Source organism: Cyphomyrmex costatus, unplaced genomic scaffold, assembly GCF_001594065.2.
Source record: "Cyphomyrmex costatus isolate MS0001 unplaced genomic scaffold, Ccosl1.0 scaffold193, whole genome shotgun sequence".
NCBI lineage: Eukaryota > Metazoa > Arthropoda > Insecta > Hymenoptera > Formicidae > Cyphomyrmex > Cyphomyrmex costatus.
The window spans coordinates 4,523,629-4,542,501 of NW_017275965.1; the positions used below are offsets into that span (position 1 = coordinate 4,523,629).

Below are 18,873 nucleotides of genomic sequence, written 5' to 3' on the forward strand. Positions count from 1 at the left end.
ATAAATTATTTGTGCTTATGACATAAAACAAAAGATAAAAGTCAATTAGAGTTATACATTCTTTATATTTATAAATTAGTTTAAAAACTACCATAAAATTAAAATTGATAACAATAAACTTCTTCGCGAGCCGCGAAAATGTCAATCGCGCCAGTTTAAAATAATAAATCTTTTTTTCGAATTAGACGAATCGTGTTGAATTCGCGAAAGAAATTGATGTTGATCAGCCATGAGAAGCTAGTGATCGCTCGATATCGATATTATCGGTCACTGGGAGAGTAAGCCGAGCGCGAATGCGACGAACGCGCATCATCCTCGTTCGTGGGTGGTGTGGTGGAGGAAGGTCTGTTCGCCAAGGCGGAGTTGGACGTGCGACCACCTCCAACACGGTAAGATCACCTGGCAGGTGACCAATGCAGCGGCGCCGATAAAAGCCATGAAAGAGCGCGGCTGGGACCGTCGGCTGGTCGCTCCTCAAAGGGGCCCCACGACGAAGGCGGAGCCTTCCGTCGGAGGCTTTCCTCCTTTCTGGCCTGCCTTTCGTTTCTTTTGCGTACCCTCGACGATCTCGACCGCAGAAACCGGCAGTTTGAGCCGAGACTTCGGAGCCAACAGGTTCGTCCTGCTTTGCGTCAAAGCAAAAATTAAAAAAAAAAAGAAAAAGGGTAGCGTGTCCCCTTTTTATTTCGGCCCCTCGTGGTGAAGGCAAAATCGAGTGTTACTGTTGTCGCCGCTGGACGCTGCTCGTCATCGCTAGATGGATGCGAGAAAGTGAGACTTTGATTTGTGAATCGGATTGTGAGTTGAACTCGAAATCGCGGCGGAAGTGAGGATCCTTGGTATGGTTGGTGCTGCTGGTGACTGAGAGAAACAAAGAAAAAAACGAAGAAGAAGAAACGGAAGAGATTCTTTCTGAGAAAGGAACAGCTAGATGGCAGTCAGCACTATCAATATGGCACCCTACTTTACTGGTTATCCTTTTCAAGGTAAGAATTTTAATTAAAAAAATATCCGACACTGTGTGTGTGTGTGTGCAAAACGTGAACAGTGACTTCGTAATGAGTTTCCTCTGTATATGGATATTTTAGCTTCTGAATTATTAATTTGAGTTTTTACGTAGTCCACGATATTCCAACGCGATAAGATGGTATAAAGGATACTTAAATTATCTTTAGGAGATTATTTTGTAAAAAATACACTTCCTATTTCGTGCGAGAAATAAAATTCCGAATAATTTACTGATAATGTGATAAAGGTGGGATTCTCATAATGCGCCGGTCCGTGAACATCACATAACTGTTCATTTATGTAGCAGTAATATGCAAAAATAAAATAAATAATATCATTTTTAATTAATTACAGCAATTTTTCAAAATTAATTAAATTGTCAAAACGTTTTTCGCATTTCTGTGATCTCACTTTTTTATGAAGAGATTACGCGAAAATATATTATATAACTTTGTGTGAAGATTTTATCTTTGGGGGGGGGGGCGGGGTACGAGAAATAAAAACCATTATTTGTTATAGTATAATTAGATACATCTATTTTCAAAATACATAAGTTCGTTAAAAAGCATAAGTAATGTTTGTCTATATTGGATTGAGTTTGATAACTTATATATTCGTGATTAATACTTCCTACTTCGTCTATATTTAACTTTTTTTTTTGCTTTGTAAAGGAAAAATAATGTTTTTCGCTATTCTTCTTTAGAAATTTTACCTCATTGAGAATATCGTAATTAACGTCAACACGAGTTTCACGACAATGCTCGACGCCCGCCGGCGTTTCCGCAACGCACCCGCAGATATTTTACAGCCGATGTTAATGGTTTTACGATGCGCTTTGACTGAATTATTCATTGTCCATCAGTATACGTATGTGTGCGACTCCCAATGAACGACTCTGCTATCTTTATAACACCGTTACTATATTTGACTTGTTTGCAATCGGCCCGGCTGATTAATTCATTCCGAGAGCTTATCACCCACGAAAACTTATAGTATTTAATGTCGTTACGTAATTCGGAAAGAATTTGTATGTACGATGATGTTTCATAATGTGGCATTCTGACTATGATGATTTAAAAGCCTGGACATAGAGGCAGAAAGAGAGGGAGGGAGGGGAGAGAGAGAGAGAGAGATTGTGCATAAGTAATTGCACAGAAGCTCGTACGTTATTCTGCATTGTGTAATTTATGAGTTATGGAACAGTGCGCGACGCTGACGTGTAAATTTCGAGGGGCAGTACAACCTAAGGGGCCAAAAGAATATGCTGTTTTCATCCTTTGTGATTTATTACATATTTAATCGAACAGATTAATGCTTTAACTTTGTAAAGAAACGATAGGAAAATGACATAACTCGCCTTTTATTTCAATTATACTGCTGTGTTGTTAGAAATGTGACCCAAGTAAAAGAAGTCGAACTTAAAACTTTCAGGTCAACTTTCTTTCATTATCTCAAAAATATCAAGACTTCTATACTTGTATCATTTTTCTATATCAACACACACACTATATAATACATTGTAATATAATTCTTATTGTCAAATCAGTGTTATGATCTTTCTTAGATCTTTTCTAGAACTTTTCTAGAACTGAATAATTAGCTTCTCTTTTCTTCTACATAACGCAGAAAAGGATGGTGAACGATTCGGATCGCTTTCACTCACGTGCGCCTTTAAATCTCGATTGTTTATCCATGGTTTCGAGGAGTATACAGAAAGAGAGAGAGAGAGAGAGAGAGAGAAGGGGGACGCAACTTTCGAATAAAGTTCGATATACAGGTTCACGTGTAGTGGGCGTCGGATCGTTGAAAGAGTCCCGGGGTGGTACCCGTACCCCGTACCCGTGGGTACCTAATGTCTGATATCGGATAGGCCCCGGGCGACGGCACGTTGATTGAAGTCCTCGCGCGACTCGGAACTCACACCACACGCACTAAGTACATGCATCCCTTCGGTACATGCGGTTACTCCCACTCAGGTACGCGCGTGCACCTTCCGCTCTCATCCTCCATCCAGGGGACCGATCGCCGCATTCGTATCGCGGTAGATTGCGTAATCGACGCAACGGAACTTTCGTCGCTCCGCTCGATGCCTGCGAAATTGACCCTTTGCTCTCACAGAATTGTTTCGTACTCACGCCGCTCGGCAATTATCGTTAAGTCGCGTAAACGATGTGTCTTTTATAAAAAAAGGTTTTATATCTAATATATACTTAAGAATTAATATTATATAATAAATATTTTAATTAATTAATTAATAGATATGGAAAGAAAAATTTGGTTAACATATATAAACATTTACAGTTAGATATAATACATATTTGAAGATAATGTTGATGGACTATTAAAACAATTATAATATATTGAACTAACGTCCAATCTGGTTGCTGGAAAACTCTAATAGCGTTTTATCTAATAGCGCTTTAGTTTCTTATGCAAAATCAATTATTTTAATAGACCAATATTATTATTAGATTTTTATTAGATTTTTAAATTAATTATTAGATTTGTCTAGCTGCATTTTTTTACTTGAGCAAAACTATTCTTTTCGTGTGTACCCCCTTTTTGTGCTTCAGTTATGCTTTAGAAGTATTTACTAGTATAGTGTTTATTTAAAGAATGTGTTCTTTCGATTTGAAAGAAATATGAAACGATATATATTTTCATACTTCTGTTCATTTTATTTATATAAAGAATTAAATATATATTTTAATACAAAATATAATGTATAGAGAGTAATACATATAAGGAATATTTCTCTCTCAATTGTTCCACAAAGATTATATCGATTCACTCGTCGATGATCACAGGAACGCCAGATGAAACGACGGGCGATTGAAACGACTCCGAGAGGCTCTGTTGTCGTAATTGGATGATGATCAGCTACAGTTAAAAGCCTCGAATAACAAATTTAGCGACCGCATCCTGTAATTCCTGCATCGGGCCGTGAGACGTTCCATATACTTCATCACGCGAAAATTGGAGCGATCGCATACCTCGATGCGATCCCTTAATGAGATTCAATTAATACCCAGATAACACGTTGTTATTACTACTTAAGAGCGATAAGGGGGCCGCGACAAGGGGCACGAGGGATTATCATAAAGAAAAGTCTCGTAGAGAGCGTAATTGTACAGCTCGCGGCTCGTGAACCGCGGTAGTGTCGCGGCCGCAAAGTACAGTGTACGTCGGCTCTTCGCACGTAATAATTTATCGAGATCGATCCGAGGGAGAAAAAGGTTTAATTGACGTCTCACGACACGCGGATAATGAACGGCCGGCGACGTATGTCGCAATTATTTCGGAATTCTCTAAGCACCTCCGTGTCTAAGAACAACCTCGGCCCCCGACGAGGCCGTCGCTGCCTCGCAGGTAAAAATTAACGATGCGCGACGCTTCGTCGGGCGAATTCAAATCAGACACGGGTCCTCCCCGCTATCTCGTCACGTCCGCACGCGGATCATGGACATTAAGTCTTGATCGCTGAACAATCAATCGCCCGTTATCAATAATTCATGCTGGAAATTATTTCTTTCGACCGTTTTACCATACGGTCTCCCTCGACACTTGATCGTGCACAGGGTGGTCTATCATACACGTACCATACGAGTCTCGCGAAAATGATTCCATCGCGATTATACCATAATAAATTACGCGAGGACATAAATCATTCACCAGCTGCTTGGATTAAATTGTCCTCCCGAGACAATCGTTTTGTTACAGCCAAACTTAATGCCACGGCATTTAAAAAAAGAAGCGAAAAATCACTTTTTATTATTCAAACGTCCATCTTCTTGCTCACTTTCAATTTTCATCATTGAACGCGTTTTTGCCATAATTCAGAATCGAGACAAAGGCTCGTAGATTCCACGGACATAATTACTTCGATTTCCGATCGAAAGAGAATAGGCTACGCGGGCTTTCACAATCGATACCGGGACTAATTGCGCGAGATACAGTGGGAAAATCCGCGAACGCACGTAGCGGCGGCGCGTTCCGCAAGAATGCGTCGGACAATATTCATCGGCAAATAGGGAACAAAAACGCGAGTAAAGGGCCTGCTCGCACGGGCGGTAACATTCAACTTTCGATTCCGTGACTCGAGTTACGAACGCTGGAGTTCGTAAAAGCGAGCCTCGCGCGAGAATGCAATGATCGCGGCGCGGTGCATATGCATGCGTATAGTAATAATGTGTAGTCTTGCACGTGCGACGAATAGTAGTCTGGCATTCTTGGCATTTGCCTCGTGCCACCGTACGGATTTTCTTAGCCTTAGTTTTCGTAATCGCAGACAGGAATCTCGATGGGAAAATTGCTATTAGATCTGTCTGGATAATCCTCAATTATCTCTCTCGTGTTTTCCTTTCATTGGAATCAGTGCCAATTATTACCGAGATGAAAGAAAATGCTTCGATTTATTTTTTTTTTTTTGAGAAATTACTGTGACCTACTGAGACTCATCTCCGATTTCTATTAATTGCGACGATTTCCTCACGTTCTCTTTAGCTTTCACTTATTAAAATTATAATGTCAAATTATATGTAATTTATGTTCAATTGTTTCTCTAAGTCGCTACCGTTTCTATACAATTTGTCGTTAATTTGATTAAAATTTAAAGAATTCAATTCAAGAAAATGCATTCAATTTGACTCAAATTTTATTTATTATTTCCCCTAAGTGCACATTTTAATATAAAAATTCACTTTGAAAATAATTACAGAAATGGATCGATTTACATTTTAATGCAGATAAAAGTTAAAAAAATCAAAATGTTACTCAATTCAAAGTATCTAACGGTGTTTCGGATAATTACTAAATATTTACTTAACATTCGCTATCGGTCGACTTCGATCTCTAGTCAACTTATGCATTTTTTTCAGAAATTCACGAATATCACGCACCGAAAGCTCGTCGTCGTCGTCGTCATCGTCGTCGGCGGCGGCGGTCGGCGCCTTTTGATCTTGCCTGTAATCCCGTCGGGCCCCGCGGCCTGACTGACGTCATATACCGGAGAGGTGTCCGGCGGGACCGTAACCCGGCCTATACACACCGACTCAGCCGGCGTGTGTGGGAGTGTGTGCGTTGCACGCACTCGCGGATATGTCCTTACTGAGCGCGAGAGGGTCTCAGAGAGGGCAGGGGCAGCAGGAGGCTGCGGGGCGGCGGAGGGGAGCGGAGGGGGATGTAAATCTCCGGGCCTGTGATGAACGACGAAACGGGACTACTTTTGTGCCGGAGAGCTCGACGCGCCCGGGAAGGGGGTCGTCTTTTGAATTACGCCGTGGTAATTAGCGGACTCCTTAGGCCCCGCGCTTCTCGCAGCAGGTAGCCAGCTGAGAATATATCACGAACTGGCGCTGCGCTAGCGCGCGCCGGTCCCCGATACGATCGTGAAAATGTTTGGATTGTCGAAGACTCGCAATCCGCGCACCGTAAGCTCCACTAATTTCGCCATTAAAACCTGCCGCGATAACTCTTCCTCGTTGCTCTTGGATAATTTTAAGTCATCGAACGTTCTAAAGAGAAGTAAAAGAGAGGCGGAGTCTATAGATACCTACAGTTCAAATATTACTTCCAGAAGAGAGATGAGTTATTTGGAATTTAAAGAAAAATGATCGAGTAGCACAGAAATATATAAATTAACGGTGTAACATTAATTAATGAAAAAAATAGATGTTTAATTAAAAAATACAAGCAATAAGCACATTTTGATTTATCAGCATCTCCGATGTGGAGAACATCACAGCTCCGATTCGGAGCAGCATATCCGCGCATAAGTGCACCTCCTCTTCTTTTATGCAAAGCTTCCTATATGTAAATAGGTAGAAACACGCAGGATACGGCCGTGCCTCCGGTTGTCCGTCGAGGACTTCCCCTATTGTCCCCGCGCGCGAAAGAGAGAGCGCTTTTAAGAGCGCTCGCCAGGCTTTTGAAGCCGCGTCTCTCTGTCCATGGCTTTTACTACTCCGTGCAAAACCAGGGCCGTAACTCGTGACGCGGTCCTCTTTCGTGGTTTTCTGAAGCACGTGAGAGGTTCACGTTCGCGGCGCATCGTCGTAAGAGCCACCGCACATCCGCGCGCATCTCATTCCGCTTCTTTACCCCCCTTTGCCAACCAGGACCATTTTGCTCATCGCGTGTAACGCCGTTTGTTTAACTTCGTGATTATAATTAAGTTAATTAAGGGGATGTCGTGGAAGAGGGAGGGGGAGGGAGAGGTAGGCTAATTACCGGTAATTAGCGGTGTTTGAGCGGCACCTCGCGTGTCGCCGCGCTTTGTCTGCTAAGCGGCCCTCTTTTGCGCGAGTTGAACCGCTGTTCTTCTTCTCCTCCGTCACTTTTGTGTGCGCGGATCCGTTTATTCTCATTTAGAAAAATGGTCACGCCACTTGCGCGAACCGCGCCGTGCTGCATTGTGCCACGGCGCCGAGAAAACACACTATTTTTCCTCAGCTTCGTTATCATCCAACGCACGGTAGTGTTTTCTTCTCGTCTCACGTGGTACAATGTATTTAGTTGCATACACATAGTTTTGAATATTGTCATTGGTACATGCCGATAATTGCTTCGTAGAAACGGTCCGTAGAAACTGTATTGCGTTTTCCGTACCTCTCGCGCCGGAAAATTACGTCTTTTAAAATAGTAATTTCGATCTATGTCGTCATCCGTCTTTGATGTCTCCGACACCGAAATTTGCGTGACGGTCTTTTGCCCATTCCGTTATTATTAAATAATCATGTATGACCCGTCGTTCTCGTACCGTGGAAATAGATGTACCAGACAACATGACGTGCCATTATGGTAAACGGTTCTGTGTTATTACATTTGCAGGACAGGGTCGCGTGAACCAGCTAGGTGGTGTATTCATCAACGGCCGTCCATTACCGAACCATATCCGTTTGAAGATCGTTGAGATGGCAGCTGCCGGCGTCAGGCCATGCGTCATATCGAGACAGCTCAGGGTGTCACACGGCTGCGTCTCGAAGATTCTGAATCGGTATCAAGAAACGGGATCGATAAGACCCGGCGTGATTGGTGGCAGCAAACCACGAGTCGCCACACCGGAAGTCGAAGCGAGAATTGAAGATCTTAGGCGACAGAATCCTGGAATTTTTAGCTGGGAGATACGCGAAAAATTAATAAAGGTCCGTTGATATTATCCATATCATTACGCTTATCTTTTTTTTTTAAACCGTCAAAAAAGAAATATATCTTAATCTTTCAGTGCCACACTATACGTTTTGTATCGAGGATAACATATGCAAAACATAATTATGCAAAATATTGCATAAAAATGAACATAACAATTTTTTTTAACTCAAGTGTCAGACATTAACAAATATAACAGCAACAAACAAATGTATCTTTAATGAAAAAATTTTATCTCTAAAATTTCATGCATTTTCTTAATAATTACTGGACAGTTATATACATATTGTATAACTCTGTTTAGTAATTGAGAAAAAAAATTATTTAGAATTTCAATCAAGATGTAACGTTTTGTCTGCAGTTACTGCGCGCAAAAAATATGTAAAATCTGAACATGTTTATTGAATAAAAACAAAATAATAAATGAACTACGCAATATTTTAACTAATAGTATTCTATTAATACAATACTAGACAACAACTGAGCAGATATCTATACATGTTCATACACACGCAAATTGCACATATTTTTATTATAGAGACTGCTTCAACTAGTGAATAAAACTCTATCAAATTCTTATCTATTTATGCAATAATGTTATAACTGTTAAATAAGAATACGGTAATACACTAGATATAGAGGTAAAACTAAATACACTTCTATTAGAGATATAAAGTAAAAGAAAATTCGTGTACAATTGAGTGGCACTGAAAGATGAATGTTATATAACGTTTTTCTTTTTTTATACATATAAATAAACGGAGCCACGTAAAATCTAAAGTAAATGGGCGCGTTCAGCGGACTCAACAGTTGAGTGAGCACTCGTTGTTATTGGTGTATTCTTTTAGATCATCCAATCAGAATTTTAGATCTGGAAGAATACACCAATAATAGCGAGCGCTCACTCAACTGTTGAGTCCGCTGAATGCGCCCAATGATAGAGTGCATCAAAAGTAATCTAGAAATATAGGAATACCTAAAGTATACGCTTCTTTTTGTTTATAACGTTTTTGAAATGTGTCTCCATGTGATATTATATTCTATATAACAAATTATTAAAAATGTACATCGTCATTTAAATTGAGAAATGTTAGTTGAAAGACAAATTATACTAACTAGTCCAACGCGGTTCTGCCAGCAGGACGGAGTCTGCGACAAAGCCTCGGCACCTTCCGTATCTAGTATCACCAGACTTTTACGTGGACCAGCCAACCAGACACGTCCCGGTGATGACCTACGCAGAAATCACTCTATCGATGGTATTCTTGGTGAGTATTATTATGAGTAACATTTATGATTATCGCGATCCGATCTATCGAGACTATCAAGATTTCCTACACGATGTGCGGATCACCGTCGAAAAATATATTCTCAAAGTCCGCAATACGTATCGTCGTTTTAACACCGCATAAACCACCAGGCGGACGCAAATGAAGCGCCCGGGGTTAATCGAGCAATAAGCGTAATTATAGCGTAGTCGTGTGCTAAGTTAATTGAGGCAAGGCGGCCGCGACGATCAACCGTTTGCAACCCATGTATTCAAGTGCCTGGATCCGAAATGTTACTCGACACTTTTCCCATGTGCGTAATACGAAAGGAAGTCGTTATCCTTTTCCGTAAAGTCTTTAAAGTCAAAGGTTTTTAACGTGTTTATAACTACAAGCTCATATATAGAAGTAATAAGAGATTCAATTACCGATCCCACTAAAGGATGTAATTATTACGTAGATACTTTTCACGACGTTATCATTTGTATTTCGTTTATTTCACATTTGCGTTGAACGTGTTACATGAGCCTCGAGATACGTACGAGTTCTACTTATTGAAGTATCCAGCAGTTTCGTGGCCACGCTGGGGATTGGTAGGAATATAGGTCCGGTCGGCGAAACGTAAAGGGGAATTCCTTTCTTTTTTATTTATTACTGGCGGTAAGGGGTGCGAAGAAATATTAGGCGTCCCGTGGCGCGTAGATGTGTCGAGTTTATTACCTTGTCGGGAAGATTTAGTTTTGATTAGACGTATGCCCGAGATTGCAACTTCGCGCAACGACTCGCACGGATGGTGCTCGACCTGTTGCTTCCTGTCGCATTGAACAACCTTTTTGCGCTGTTGTGAAAGCGACTTTCATCTTCTTGATGTTATTCATATTATTCGTTGGAAATATTTTCATTGCCAATAAATATTATGCGATTTATTGAGAGTCATGTGAACCAAAGTAGTTGACTAATATTGGAATAATAAATACACGGAAAAAATGGTTTGCTGATGTACCTATAAAAATTTAGCTGGATACAGATCATCAATGCTGCAAAAAGTTTTAACATTCTAACAATCAGTTTGAACGTTTTACATAATATTGTTTTGAAGTTCCAATAAAATTATTTTCAGATCTCTCTCTTTCTCTCTCTACATTTTAGCTAAATTTTTAGATACTTTAAATGTATTACAGATACAAAAATAATTTTGTTGAAACATCAAATAATTATGCAAGACATTCATGATAAACAATGCTATAAAATATTTTGATATTCTAGTAATAACTGGTTTGAATGATTCACATAATTATTTTGATTCAGCAGAATTATTTGTAAATCTATATCTAGCTGTGAGAAAGGTACTTCATTCAGATATAAACCGTTCCGTGTGCTTTTCATCTCTCTCGTGAAGACATTCTATATATTCTAAATAAAGCGACCGATTATTTATCGCCAATATATTTTATACGAAGAATCGTTAATAAGTCGCGATGTCGAGATAAAATTGCCCCGAAGGTAGCGATTCAATTATGAATACTTCGATAAAAGTCCCGAAGGAAGAAGCATAGACCTTTATTGGGTTCGCCGCGTTTGCAGGCCGGGTAAATTATGTATTATGATTCGAACAAAGGGGAGGAACAAGAAGAAAGTCAGGCGCTGTTCCCGCCGCTAATGCACCGCCGCGAAAGGAAAGGATACGGAGACGAAGAAGAGGAAGAAGAAGCAGGGACGAAGACTTTTTGAATGCGCACCTCGAACGTAGAACCTTCGTTCTTTTTATTCAATCGCAGCGTGATGGTTTAGCACTGAAGTCGACGATGTATTGGATCGGCTTATGACGCGAATAGCGTGGATTGGGGAACGAGGGGAAAGAGCGAGATAACTTGAGCGATTGATGCACTAATGCGATAATAACACATCATCATAGTCAAGTAACAGAACACGGATAAGGATATCTTCTCTTGATATTTCTCTCTTTACAATACTCACATACTTAGCGTTTGATACAAGCGCGCACACATACACACGCATACAATTTAATTTTCTATAAATATATTCACCTATCATACCATATATATTAATTACTTCTCTCGAGAAGAAAACACTGGAAGTTAAATGAATGGTTAAATACAAAGTCGTTAAATGGCGACAAAATGAGAAATAGCAAACAATCTAGTAGATCGGATGCACGATGCAATCAACGCGAGGGAACTTAAAAGGTCTCACAAATACACACTTCAATCATTTCGTCCCGCGTCCATTCATCTTCCAAGCACCTTTCTCCCCTCGCCGGCATGTCAGTCCCAGAATGCAAGATCACCCGGCGGTTCCGGTAGCTAAGAACACGCGCGATAAATAACCCCGCGGTCTGTCTCTCCGTCAAAGAAATCGGGAGGAACGATCGCGCGGAGCGACAAGAGTGAGAGAGAGAGAGAGAGAGAGAGAGAAAGAGAGACGGGCCGTATAGCTCGTGCAGAAAAGGAGGAAGTCAGGTGGAGCAGAGTCGGAGAAAGAAGAAATCGGATGGAACGACTAAGAGGAGCGAGAGCAGTCGAACCTGAGAAACAAGACGAGGAGATGGCGTGGGTTCCACCATGGTGCAAAGAGGACGGAGGGACCCGCGCGCATATATATACCTACGCGGCATCAACCGCGGCGTGTGGTCTTCCTCGGCTTCGTACCCGGCCGCCTGCCTCTAATCTTACAAACCGCCAACAACACACCCTGTACCCGCCGTTTTGTTCGCGGAACGCAACGGCACCCTCTATTGATTTAGATGCTCTTACTGCGGGGCAGACTTCGTGATTGAGACCTCCGCCGTTCACCGCGCCCGCTGGACGGCGATCGCCTCGCCGGTCATTTCTCCGATAGTAATTGTTTAGCATCGCAATCTTTCTCGCCGATGTTTACTTCGACGCTTCCCAGCAAATCGCGACGTTTCGCTTTTACAGCACTGCTCTCGCAATCAGTTCAAAAGATACAGAAGCCTTTTAAGAGTAAACAGTCCCGTTATAAACGCCGCAATCTCGTGTAAAAATTATTTATATAATACGTATATACACGGAAAGAAAGGTTTTGCTAACGTATCTAAAAATTTAGTTAGACATTGATCAATAGATCTGAAAATAATTTTGTTAGACCATCAAAATAATTATGTACAACTTTTAAGCATGACGAGTAATACTGTAATAAGTTTTGATGTTCTAGCAACCAGTTTGAGCGTCCTACTTAATTATTTTGATGACCCAACAAATTTATTTCGATATCCATAGTCAAATTTTTAGATATTTTAGCAAAACTAGTCTTTTCGTGTAGCTTTTAATTTTCTTCTGAAATAACAGCTATTTTTATCTTCATTTTATTAAAAAGTATAATTTTAAATTTATTTGTAGAAATTATGTATAGTTGATTGCTATCTTTTTAATGTATTCGGTCTCAGAAAGTATTGGCAGGCGCTGATAGCACGTGAAAAGCAGTAGAATCCCAAAAAATCGTTGGGTATGCACCTGAAACCCTGGCGACGATTTACGAGCGCGCGGCACTCTTTAATCTGGCAGGAACCGCCATGCACTTCGTGTTCTCAAATTCTGGTTGATGTTCGCACAGGTGCTATTGATTTAGACGTTTATTCCCGTCGGTCAATCTTAATCCGAGAATAAGTTTGTAAATTACAGCTATAAAAAGAAACATATAGGATCTCCGGTTATCTCGATATACATCCAAAGTGATTAAACATTGTACGTTAACCAAAAATACCCACCATACGTTTATATAATGTGCACTTATACTATAGAAAGAAAGTGTGAATGTCCATAAATAATAATAATAATACATAATTGATCAACTTTATTAGTATGGAATTTTTGATGTAAAATATGTAAAATATTAAATTATTCATTTATTAAGTCGGACGAAGTTATAACGTTATCGATGTAGTTGTTGAAGTCAGCGTAACAGGGACAAACCGTGGAGAACAAATTAGGTCCGAAGGGGTTACAAATCAAACTCGAAATTCCATAAATAGTGTCTCGTGGAGGCAGGCAACGATTCCTCTACGAAACGGGCTTTCGTTTAGCTCGGGTGGGACGGGACATGTCAAAGAACTTAATTTCTTCGCGGCGGACCCTAATTTCTCCGGTGTTTTAGTTTAGTATAGGTTCGGCTGGGCACGGCTGTAATCAGAAGGGTCTTAATGGTGGGTTGCTGAGACCGGCGTGTGAACTGTGGGCGTGAACGACTCGCTTCCTATCTTCGGTATCTGACGTGCAGCACGTGCTGGACCAAGAGATGCTTTCGCCGCTATTAAGGAACGCACGCTTGCGTTTCTCCTCTCGGAAACTATCGATGATGTTTCAATGTCCGGGGAGAATATTCGCGTTTTTGTTAATGTGTCAAATTTTTACAATTATACATCAGAAAAGTTGCCGAGCATTGATTTTATTTATTTTATTTATTCTGCGACAAATCCGAACATAATTGACACGTAGACCCCTAAATTCAATATTTAACGACAGAGGCTATTTTCTAGTTACGACACGATGTGTTACATTGTATTACACCGTGTAAAGTATTGAAACGTAGTTTAGTTTCATATTGAAACATCAGAATATTATTGCCTTCCAATTTTATTTTTACGAGGATTTAGCATATCTATAATAGACTTATAATTTTAATTTAGAATTAAATTGTAAATTTCTCGAGATTCATGACTTTTGATGATTTTATTATACGGTAAAATAAGCATGTCTAAATAATTTTTTTGAAAAGTTGCTAATACACATATTTGACACGCTTTTACTTAGGTGTTTGCAGTATAATATTGTGTCACACTCACAGTTGGAGCACTTTGTTGGATACAGTGTGTTACGCTGTGTCATCTATGTAATCTATGTACCTTGTTGGAAAATAACAAAAGTTGCATATTTAATCGGTTCGATCTTTGATTATGTTTAGCTGGAAGTAGCGGTGACGACTCCGACACGGAAAGCGAACCTGGTATCGCACTTAAGAGGAAACAACGCAGAAGCAGGACTACCTTCACCGGCGAACAATTGGAACAATTGGAAGCAGCTTTTCATCGGACGCAATATCCTGATGTATACACCAGAGAGGAACTTGCACAAAAGTTAGTTTCTTATTAGGAATCTTTCCCTTTTTATAAAAAGATTACATTAAAAAAATTGTATTTGTATATATAATATTAAATCACTACTTAAATCAATTACATCAATTATCTTTAATGTATAAAATGTTAAATGAAAAATATTATTACTTCTTGAAAAAAGAACTTAAAATTAAATCTAAATTTGTGACTGAAAAATGCACTTCGCAGAAAATTATAAAAAACAATAATGTACTATAGACTTTCTGATAGCACTGAAATGTACATTTGTGATATTTATATTAAATGTTAAATTATACATTTGCGATTTATATTTTTATTGATTTTTTGGGTGCTCTTTTTTCGCAGAACAAAGTTAACGGAAGCTCGAGTGCAAGTTTGGTTCAGCAACAGGCGTGCCAGGCTTCGCAAACAGCTGAACAGCCAACAACTGAACGCCTTCAATATGAGTCTACCCTTCCAGACTCAACACTACGGCAATGGTGCAGAGAGCTATCAGAGCTACGGGCAGGCGAGCGTTGCTGCCGCCGCAGCAACCACCGCCGGCTATTCTCAGCATTACAACTACGGGGAGAACTACTACGCGGCGCAGCAGCAATGGCCACGGGCGACTCCGGATAATTATGGGTAAGTTTTAGCGACCAATACATCACGTTTGTCAAAATGCTCATTTTGTATGAACCAGAAATGAAAATCGTATGTATTATCGGGGAAAAAATATTGCTGATTTAAGTAATAATCCTTCGTAGATATTCAGATTTCTTGAGAGAACAGTTTTTTTTTTTAATGTTTTCTTTCTATTAATATAAAAATTTAGTCATTATTAGATCACAGTTTTATTCCTCACATCTTAATGACTGATTTACGCAAAAATTTTTATTTTAAATCAAATTAAATTTTATTATTTTCGGTCTTTATATATATATATAAGCTCATAAAATTCTATTAAGTACTCGTTTTCCAAAATTTAAAATCACGTAATCGAACGCGATATCTCTCGTCTGTGGACACCCGCGCAACGATTATCCGCGATCGATCGTTGCTACCTCGCGGCGCTGCCGCGATCGGTTAAAGCTGGATCACGGCACAGGTACATACACCCTGCGTCGAAGGATCAAGACCCGGGTTGGATTATTAGCCGGTAGCGTTTCATTACGGAGGCCCAAGAAGCAACATAATTGAGGACCACACAGAAAACGTGTCGGCAGGGCCCCATTGGCTCTCTTTCTCTCGCTTCCTCGTTCTCCGTGCTTTCTGTCTCTTCCTCTCTCGCTCTCTTTCTTCTTCTTTCTCTCTCTCTCTATCTCCCTGGCTCAAGTGAATCGGCTCGTCCGCTCGGCGTGTAACAACACACTGTAGCAACCCGGCCACCGGAGCAACCTGTTATTACGCCACAATGGCTGAATTAATTGTTCGAAACACCCTAGCTTCGCCGTCTTTATCTCCGCGCGTTGCCGCGCGCGCCTCTTTCTCGCGGCGATGTTCCGGGCTTACTGTCTCGCTTGGGCCCCTTTGGGCCTACCTTGTACAACAGCGGACTGGCTCACCGTGCCGAGCCATCACGTGGTGCACAGAGCGAAGCTTCACCGGTCTTAAACATCCGGGATAATACTCATGGACCCCCGGTGGAGCGTCAGTCTACCTCGTGGGGGGTCGCTCTCCGTATAGTCGGGTCTCTCAAGTTCGAGCGAATTTGTTGCTGTCGATGGTTGTCGTCGTTTTTGCCGTTTCACGTTTAGACAAGCGCAGAAACTACAAAACCTCGCAAAATGACTATGAGTCATGTTAACGATAAATTCCATCCGAGAAGAAGGAAACAAATCTCGGCACCCGGAAATGTCAATGTGCTTTCGGCTAAGTGAAAACTGTCCTAAGACGTCGGAAAAAATCATAAATTCTATTCTCTAATAATGTTTTTTTAGTAGAAAGAAAAACACAAGTTTAGATAGATACTTGAAAATAATTCAAAAAGCATATAAAAGCTATTAGCAAGACATCTCCAGAAATAATCGTGAATTTTAATTTTAACGACAGAGTCAAAAGAAGCTTAATATATAAAAATTAAAGATACTTTAATTTTTATATATATGTATATAGGAACAAATTTACGTTTTTCTAAATTTTTAGTCGTTATAGTCGGTTTGCCTCGAGAGAATATTTAATATAAGTTCTATATTTTATTTGACGGCCGATTTTAATTCCGAAGAATCGCGAGCTGTAAATTTCGGTCGCCACTAAATTCTTAAGAATTCGTTAACGTGACCATTGAAAAAAAATTTGATTTGTGAGCAGAAAAGGAGAGACATTCTTCTGCACGAAAATAGATTCATAGGGCGGAGTATGGTCGATAAATCGCACGGCTTCCGCCAGAAACGTCGCGCTACCTTCTAAATAAAAAAAGGGGGAAAGAAATAAAGTTATAGTGCGAACTAGGCCTGGCACCGACGGGATTTAGGGTGCTCAAGCGTCATGACGAAACGCTCAAAGGGCCGACTTCGTTTTACAATCGTACACTATAATCGTCTCAAAATATCGATATGCGTTTTAAATTAATTTTAATTAAGAATTGATTTCTTGTAGTTTTGGATTTTTTCTAATTTTATCTTTTATATCGTTTTTCTAATATGTTTTTTTTTTATGTATCACCAACTTGTTGGTAATTACTATTTCAAAATACCATCAGGAGTCCATGAATCTGGGTTTCTTTAAAACTCCAAAAGTACTGAAGATTAACTAGCCTTCCCACGTTTCTTCTGTTTACTTAGAAGCATATATATACTAAAATAAGTATTTTCTAAACCTAAAGAATAACGATATTGTAATAAAAGCAACCGCAAAGGTTACCACTCAAGGTTACTACTCAAGGGACAATGATCTGAGATCCTTAATCATGGTAGTGTATCGGAATACTCAAAGGGCCGCGACGGTGTTTGGAAATCGGCCGCTGCCGCTCTCGACACGCCCTAACCGATTCGCAGAGCATGTGTGAGTGCGGTATCGTCTTGCAAACGGCAGTAACCATTTGAGAGAACCACACGCCGGAATTTCATTTTCGTATTATCGCATGTGGACACCTTTCACCATTGTGCGACTCATTTCATCGTATCGCAACTCCCCATGTGTCCGTATATATATACGCGCACATATATATGCGCACGTACAATAGTTAATTTATATTCAAGATGTCGAACCGAGATATAATTACGAATATTGGCGAGTAATATATTCCCTCTAACTGCCGATTGATATACGCGACTCGTGAGAGAATATTTCTTTTTCCATCAATATTTAATAAGCTCGTCAATCGTTACATCATAATCACAATATTATATTCATAATTTAAAGAATCTTTCCCAGGCCTTTCTAAAATTAAGATTGAAAGTTGAATACTTTTACATTGGTAATAATAACAAATAATAAAATTCTAATGACATTTTCTCGTTTATTTTCTCTTTTTTCTTATTTATGTGATTTGTATTATTCAGAGAATGTTTGTTCTTTTAAGTATCACGTTAATACCAGTTAGAGGAATGTAGAAATTACATAATATTAGATATATAATACAATTTATCGTCGCCATTTATTTCCTCGTAAGCAGACCTTCGATCTCGCCTGTTGCAGATTGTTCAACGCCTCCCATTACGGCAGCAGCAACCTTGCCTCCAATCTGACTTCCACCAATCTCAATCTGGGCAGTCTGGGGGGAAGCGTCAGCCCGACTGGGTCCAACATGAGCGCCTGCATGGTGCAAGGTGGTGCATCCTCCTCCGCAGTACCAGTCTCGACGGGGATGGTGCCCCACGTGACTCCACACAGCCCTAGCGAGGCAAAGAGTGGATATCCGTACTTGGGCAGCATCGATTCTCAGGTTTGCGGAAGAGTTCATTGAATTTAACCGCGAGAAACGATCGCACATCGACTTGTATGCAATTACAAGAACAGATGGCTTAAAAAATTGTTACTGTTATTTATTTTGTTTTATTTTTCGAGGTTGGACTTGAATTGGTAAAATTATTTGCACGCGTTTTGAAATGATTGTTAAACTGTTCTTTATAAGAATACGTTTGTCTTAGGTTTTATTATTAAATAATTATTTGCGTTATTATTATATGTTGTTACTTTTATTAGAAACTCAAAAGATATTCTTTCGGCGACAACTTATACGTTTCTAAAATGGTTTCTGATTGAAATAGATGTAAAATATGTTGTATATAGTCTTCCAAATTTGGAGAAAAGATTTGTTTTATTTATAAATATGTAATTGATAACTTATGCATAAGACACAAGCAATTGTAAATATCCTATAACTGCTTTATAGATGGTATACATGTAAGCTTTTTC

At 39.8% G+C, this 18,873-nt stretch overlaps 1 protein-coding gene across 1 annotated transcript; it reads left to right on the plus strand.

Annotated features, from left to right (window-relative positions):
* Nucleotides 1-678: 678 nt before the first annotated feature.
* Nucleotides 679-18,429, plus strand: LOC108772765 (protein gooseberry). Its single transcript, XM_018538376.1, has 6 exons — nt 679-986; nt 7,837-8,150; nt 9,293-9,422; nt 14,364-14,535; nt 14,881-15,159; nt 18,154-18,429. Exons 1-6 carry the CDS (start codon nt 932-934, stop codon nt 18,419-18,421), a joined length of 1,218 nt encoding a protein of 405 aa, XP_018393878.1. The 5' UTR covers nt 679-931; the 3' UTR covers nt 18,422-18,429.
* Nucleotides 18,430-18,873: the final 444 nt, after the last annotated feature.